A 7,771-nucleotide genomic window follows, 5' to 3' on the forward strand; every position below is an offset into this window, starting at 1 on the left:
TCTTAAACTGATCATTTTTGGCAGTTCAAAAGGGGGGCAAGGTTTTTGGCAGAGATTTTTGGAACACCTGTTTGATTATACAGATAAACAGGCGACAAAACCAGAGTAGTAATAACATGTTTACATATATATATACAAAATAAAATTTGGGTTCAAAATCTGGCATGTGTAAAGGAGAACCCCCCCCCCCACCATGAAAATTACATGGCCCTTTATTGGTATGCATCCTGAAACAACACCGTTTTATAATTACGTAATAATATCAGGTGGGGTTTTTAACTCAACATAATCTCTCCATGCTGGTGTCGCCTGCAGACGACAAGCTTCAAGTTTTTTAAAAAAAATCAAAATTCAAAATTTCAGAATTCTGAATTTTCCTGATCATATTTGGAATCAGCATAGAAAATACATTAAAATGAGTACAAACAAGCCTAGTATTGGTTCAGCGGTTCTTGAGATAGCTCTAGATATTATGAGAAAATATTTCAAAACTTGGACTTTTAATGTTGAAGCTATAATAGCTGGCATGCAAATTTGCTTTCACGAATGAATTATTGTGGACGCAATTTCATTTCGGTTTTTTGTAGATTGAGATAATGGGTTCTAAAAGGTCGCCAGACAACTCCAATCGGATCTCCAGTATAGGCTTCACGCTCCTTAATGTAAATCCCATTCAGGTTGGCATGATGACACCCACCGTACCACCACGCTCCCATGTACATTCCAGCGCAATCGACTGAGCCCGAAGCATCATTGTCTTGATCTTTCGTACTGAACCGCTCATTATTTCCAATACTAGCAAATGCATCACCTGTATATCAAATAGAAAAACAAATTAACCTAATTAATTTAATAGATTCCACCGAAGCAGTCACTTCTCAAATGATAGACATGTCTGTCTACCCTGCCTCGAACTATGATGGCCCTCCGTATCTTCCTGTCTTGCATTGCTGTCACCATGTCAGTAGATTCAAGCATATGCGTAGATCCGGGGGTACCCCCCCATGTTGACGCATGTATGTGGGTTTCTGACCAAATTAACCTCATATGTGGCCATTTTAGCCCCAAAAGTGCAGATTTTGCGCGCTTTGTGCGAATTTATTTGCACCATATTTCATCAGTTTAGCTTCAATATGGCTTCGCGCGCATTTGTACCATAACCTTATTCTGTCGCCAAAAGGTGCTGGATGCACTATAATACATTTTTTCCAACACCACACCCACCCCTCTTCCCATGTCAAAAAGAAATCTACGCCACTGGATTCAAGTCCGGTGTCTTGTCTTAAATAATTGTCAATATAATAGTTAGAGCAAGCCTTCCTGGTTTTCTTTTCCCAAAATGTCGACATCGAATGTCCGCGTAATACGAATACACGGGACGAATACATACAGGAACATACATGTACATCATTGTGGGTTATTATGATGTTATTATAATAATGTTAGATGCAAATGCACACTAAAACAACAATTTACAATTATAGTAGATCCATTTTCAGTCTATTGATCACACGGAATCCTTCGTGGAGCTGTTTTCAACAAATTTATTATCACACTAGCAGCTAGAACGGCGATGTCTACTCTGGAGTCAAAAATTTGACTGCCAAGAGCAACCGCTGGCGGCGCATCGTATTGTGAAACGCGAGAATTGTAGTCGGCAAACAATAATCCCGCCCCGTCACATTTCGACAGTAGCTCACGCAAAGCAATTCCAACTAGAGTCAACAGACGCTGAATACAAGCCGCAATTTGACCCCTATAACTTGACCCCTGGGTTACGGATGGGGTCAAATGCTCTTGCATTGTGCTTAGGATGTTATAAGAAATATTCCTGGTGAATTTCAGCTTAATCGGAACTTATACATGGATTTTGATTTTTTTTAAATTTTTGATTGACCTTTTGACCCCCTTAATGACCTTTGACCTCAATGGAAAAAAAACCTTATGTACACCGACAAAATGCATTGTTCCAATTTTAATTAAAAATTCTAACATGTTCAGTTCTTGAGATAAAAATTCTTGAATTTATTCAGCTTAAAACAGGAAGTGACCCCTTAATGACCTTTGACCCCCAAAATAAAAATACCATGCATACATCAGGGAACACTAATTCATGTATGTTGGTTATATTATTCTGGTCTGTTTACATTTTGAGATAAAACAATTTTGAACATTTTTGATAATTTTGGTTTTTGACCGGAAGTAACCCCTTAATGACCTTTGACCCCAAAACTGTAGGCATCCTAAAGACCCTGGCTAGTAGCAATGCATGTGTGCTAATGGCGACTCTCTGCTATGTAATTTGTAAAGACAGTGATTTTTTGAATATTTTTAGACTTTGACCGGAAATGACCCCTTAATGACCTTTGACCCCTTATCTGAGCACACCCTATAGACACCAACTAAAGTCGAGTCACATGATATAACCATGTCCTCATCGCATGATATTTAAGATTTTAATGCTCTCCTTTGGACCAAAAATGTCCTTCCCCTTCTCGTTTTTGTAAAGTGCTTTGATCAGGTTCTGGAAATACGCTGTATTAAAGGAGTATTTTGTGATCCAAGCAGCCTCTTTTTATGACATTTTTAGTAGATATACACAAATAAAGATTACTCTCAAAATTTCAGTTGATTCCGATTTTGCGTTTGCGAGTTAGGCATGATTATGTGTATTACACTGCTCCATAGACAATGTGTTGTAATTTCGTTCTGGTGCACCAGAACGAAATTCAAATTTCACGATATCTTTGCTAAACGAATTAATCTGCAAGACATTTTTTTACATAAACATTATGTAGCCAGAAGTTTCCAGCGATATAAAAATCTCAACTTTTTTGAGAAAAGTGGGGGAATGATGCTGTGGATCACGACATGCCCTTTTAAGTACTGTTTATTATTCTCCCTTTCCCTTTCCTCTGAAAATGTGGCTAGGCCACTGTTTGAGGACCCCTCTCCCAGTAATATTTGTTATTTTGTCAGCGTTACCTGCTGTACTGTCGCCATCAGGATCAAACGCTCCCAGTGCTATCCGGTATTTATCGCTCTCATCCGCTATAGTACAGCTTGTATAAACGGCAAAAGCTGTCTCAAAACAATCATCCAGATCAACTCGTAGCTCATAAGTCTTGCCAATGTTATTAGTAATTGTATGAATGTTGTCATTGCCGAGCCAATGTTCTGCAGTGACGTCACCAAAGCCATTTTTATAGTCGATCCAGTTTAAGAAAAAATCTACGCTGCCATCTTCACGTCTCTGGAACACCTATTATAATTGAAGACAAAAGATTTAAAAAAACGACTAGTTTGCGTCTGACGTCACTGTCAATCAAATTCCCTACGATCCTTGATTGGTTAATAGGGCGTAAAAGGAATAGCAGAACATGGCGAAAAATTACGTACTTTTACAAGGCAATGGTGCCTTCGCGAAAGAAAGTTTCCTACTATAAAGACCTAACTTTTGAGACGGTTTGTATGTATAAAGGTGCAAAATTAACAATAAGGCGCCCGGTTTTACCGCCGCGTTCAGCAACTCATATCATCACGACATTTGTAAACAAACCGTGCTCGAGTTTGATTGACAGATGACGTCAGACTTTTTATCTTTGTCTTTCATTATAAAAATAGGAGAAGCAACATTTTGTTAACATTGTCGTATAAAAAAATGGTGAATTTATACTCCGTCGCTGGGTGATGAGCGATTGCCTTTTGACCAATGAGATTATAATAATTATCTGAATAATTATATAGCATAAGAAATGATATAATAATCCTCCGAGAGCTGCATTTTATCACACATTGCACTGTGCATATTTTCAAAATGACTGTAAAAGTGTTATCGCTAGAGTTTTAACTGCCACTTTACTTGTCAAATCCCATTGAATTCTGTGCAAAAGATGTTGTTTTAGAATTGTGTGTGTGTCATTATTACTTGGTCGATTTCAGATCTAAAGTGATGTATACATAGAGGATAATTCACACCTTCTGTAGATTAGATAACATAAAATGTGAAATCAACCAGCTTTTTGAAGGTGTTTTTATTGTAAAAATATCTGTCCAAATTCAAATTTAACCATGCACGTCTATGCAGTGGGCGGGCAGTGGTGTCATGTTCACTCACACCATGCACACAGCTATGCTAGCCGCAAGACTTGCTGGGCAGTGCTTAAATCATCCTCTGGCATATTTTAACGCGGCTGTGTACTATAGACATTGTTTCTTTCGCGAAATTGAGTTTTTTCATATGTTTGTACTTTGATATGTTTTTTATAAATACAAGGAATGAAAATCCAGATTTGTAAACTCCAACTGCAATATTTTAAGGATTTTATTTCACTATTCCACTCGTGTTTGAAATTGAAAAGGAAAGAAAATCTTTGTTGTACCAGCCAGGATACACGCGCGCAACAACGCATCGCGTTGCGTATCGCGCAATTTGTTAACGCACAAATACGCTACGCATACGCGACGCTTATCTGCATGCGCGGCGCATCTTATGGAAACACCACGGAAGCACTGATTTCACAAAACCTAGTGGTCAAATGGCTCCGTTTTAGTTGATAAAATGTGGGTTTTTTTCAAGTTCGTTCCCCCGATTTAAATATCAAGTTATGAATGGATTTCGCTCAAACTTCTCAAGGGGCCGTGGATTTACCCGATGTTCATGTAATGTAAGGTAGAAAAACGAAAACTGCCGCATTCTCAAGTGAGATTCGATGAAAGTGCAAATGTGACCACTTTAAACTTCAACGGCCATTATTTCAATGTTCATTTTCTCGGTAAAATGACGATTTAGGTACACGATAACTCAATAAATACAGCATCCATAGGTAAGCAAATATGATCATCGTATGAAGCATGATCGACTCAAGAAACGGTTTTCCCATTTTTTATATTTTGGTCTATTTCCGATTTTAGGGATCACTCTTTGCTAATAGGCGTTTGTGAATTTTAAAAGTTCATTTTGATGCCTTATATGGTCAATATCTCAAAATATAAGGCCAATATCAAAAAACTAAAAAACCGTTTTTGGAATGGAGCATCAAGATTGAGCTAAAAACAAAATAAAATATTTTGGAAAGAGTGTTTTTTTTTTTTTTGTACCTAACAAATATTGCAAAAAACTCACGTTTTTGGGATTTTCTTCATAACTGTTGTTTTTACACCAAATCTATATTTATATTAAGATTCATTGATGTCTTGCCTTTATAAAAATGTATACTTTTATATGTCTTGCGTGAATAATTACAAAGTTATTGTACTTTTACTACATGCATGTCTGAGAGTACACAGCTGCCTTAAACTGCAGTGCTTTTGAAGTTGCGTTCCTGATCCTTCCTGACTATCTGTACATACGCAACTTGAAGTGTGCCTGTCATCATGCAATGAAGAAGAAAACGCCTTATGCTTCGAACATAAAAATAACCGATTCAACAAAGATATTCATTATGTTCCTTGTTTCTGCTTTGGCATTCGCAGTAGTCTGTTCGGCAACACTTTTATCATATTTGAGGTTTTTCATCTCATTATTTTTTTAACTACATTTAAAAATACTTATTGACGAGATTCATCAGGACCGTTCAGGTGACTGATCCGAATATAGTTCTCACTCGATATATTTCTGTTCCTATCAGGAACCTTGTTCACTCTGCAATGATTGTCAGTATAGAGGCCATGTAGCCAAAAGTGCTCTATTTCACGATTTCGTAGGACAGATGTTTCAAATGGACAAATCATTATAATCAATATGTACAGAAGAGTCAAGTTTTTTGCTATGTTGTCAAATTTTGTAACCCTTTAATCCGTTTCCATGGCTACGGTCATCTGATTTAAGGATTTTTTCTCATATTTTCCCAATTTCTTTAAAATTAGAGTACATGAAGTAGAAACTTCATAATTATTTGGTGTGCACAATCATGACACATGGATATCAATAATATCTATGACCAAAATCATCACTTCATTAAATACATTTGATTTATTGGTGAAAATGTTATTTTTTAAAGAAGCTTTATATATCAGTAATATAAAGTGTAATACAAACTTTTTTAGTGCAAGAAATTGCTTTAAAAGAAAGGTTTATTTTTGACTAAACACGTGCATTCTATGCCTGCTTTTGAATTTCAAGAGGTCATTGGTAGAACATCTATCTTAATATACTTTTTATGATGACGCATAAATCATTCATCAAAATTTCCCATGTAAGAATTATATTTGTTGGTCAAAACAGGGAACTAAGAAACGACATTTCCACCCATAAATTAATGATGATTTTGTTCATAGATATTTCCACGTGTCATGGTTCTGCCCGGGGGGTTCTGTACCACCAAATATGAAGTTTCTACTGCATTTAGTCTAGTTTTAAAGAAATAACTATTTAAAGGAGGATTTCGTGATCCTAGCATCCTCTTTTTATGACATTTTTCAGTAGATATCCATGAAAAAAAAACCTATTCCCAAAATTTCAGTTAATTCCGATTTTGCGTTCGCGAGTTATACATGAGTATGTGTATTACACTGCTCCATAAACAATGCGTTGTAATTTCGTTCTGGTATACCAGAACGAAATTCAAATTTCACGATATCTTTGCTAAACGAATTAATCTGCAAGAAATATTTTGTACATAAACATTATGTAGCCAGAGGTTTCCAGTGATATAAAAATCTCAACTTTTTTGAGAAAAGTGGGGGATGAGGCTGTGGATCACGAAATGCCCTTTTAAAATGTGACAGTTTTGGGTAAAAAATGAGAAAATTCCATGCCGTGTTATTACTCACAGTCCATCCTCCCCCGTCCGTTTCCATGTCACACCACACAAGCATACGGACTTTCCCTGCACCGGCGTTGGGGTAGATATAATATGCACCACTTGTAGTATAACCATACGTATTCAGAACTTCAAGACAATCGCTGGGCTCTGTACATCAAAAGAAATGCTGGTAATTAAACTTTGACCATAATATCAAAATTGATTTTGTCTTTTAAACGACATTAAACTGTTTGATCTAGCTTTTGTTTCACTTCCACTTCACTTCACTTAAAGCTTTCCTCCCATGACACAGGTAGGTCCTGGAGATAGCTGCCTAGCCACTATGCTTCGCCACTCAGCTCTGTTGTTTGCCATCCGACCGGCTTCTACTACGGCGCATTGGGGGTCTTCCTTTAGGTCGTTTTCCTGGTATCCTTCCTTCTAGTACGATTTTTGGGTATCTGGATGGAAGCATCTTTTCACATGGCCATAGTAGGACAGCTGTTTTGCACGGATCTTGTTCATTACAGTGCACTGGTAATCAAGGGTGTCTCTGATTGAGGTGTTCCTAATCCTGTCTCTTCTAGTAACGCCCAAGATTTTTCTGAGACAAGCCATTTCAAATACCAGAAGTCGCTGCTCATCACGTTTTTTGATTGTCCAAGCTTCAGAGGCATAGGTTGCTATAGAAAGCACCAGTACTTTGTACAATTCCAATTTTGTTAGGGTGGATATTTCTTTGGATTTCCAGATGGGGTTGAGTTTTTGCATGATGCCCATGGCCAAACCAATTCTCCTTTTGATGTCCTTCTCGCTGCTTGCCTTTTCGGTGATCACTCCACCTAGATAGATGAATGATTCCACTTGCTCAAGGGTGGAATTTCCAATGGATATGGTGGCTTTTGCTGTTTCTCTACCAATCACCTGGACTTCGGTTTTAGCGATGTTTATGGTCAGACCAAACTTCTTGCTTTCAGTGTGTACTTTGTCGACTAGAGTTTGGAGGTTAATTTCAGAGTCGGCCA

At 37.4% G+C, this 7,771-nt stretch overlaps 1 protein-coding gene across 1 annotated transcript; it reads right to left on the bottom strand.

The window, feature by feature from the left end:
• Positions 1 to 551: 551 nt before the first annotated feature.
• LOC140161663 (ryncolin-1-like) lies at positions 552 to 6,819 on the bottom strand. Its single transcript, XM_072184962.1, has 3 exons — positions 6,775 to 6,819; positions 2,986 to 3,262; positions 552 to 811 (listed from the first exon to the last, which is right to left on the bottom strand). Exons 1-3 carry the CDS (start codon positions 6,817 to 6,819, stop codon positions 552 to 554), a joined length of 582 nt encoding a protein of 193 aa, XP_072041063.1.
• Between the last annotated feature and the right edge of the window lie 952 nt (positions 6,820 to 7,771).

The sequence above is a fragment of the Amphiura filiformis genome, chromosome 10 (genome assembly GCF_039555335.1).
Source record: "Amphiura filiformis chromosome 10, Afil_fr2py, whole genome shotgun sequence".
NCBI classification, from domain to species: Eukaryota; Metazoa; Echinodermata; class Ophiuroidea; order Amphilepidida; family Amphiuridae; genus Amphiura; species Amphiura filiformis.

Excerpts from the sequence above, each read along its gene's own strand:
- LOC140161663 (XM_072184962.1), bottom strand. The coding sequence starts at position 6,819 with ATGCTTGTGTGGTGTGACATGGAAACGGACGGGGGAGGATGGACT. Across the intron at positions 3,263-6,774 it reads CGGACGGGGGAGGATGGACT|GTGTTCCAGAGACGTGAAGA; the intron begins GTGAGTAATAAC and ends CAATTATAATAG. Across the intron at positions 812-2,985 it reads TGATGGCGACAGTACAGCAG|GTGATGCATTTGCTAGTATT; the intron begins GTAACGCTGACA and ends TTTGATATACAG.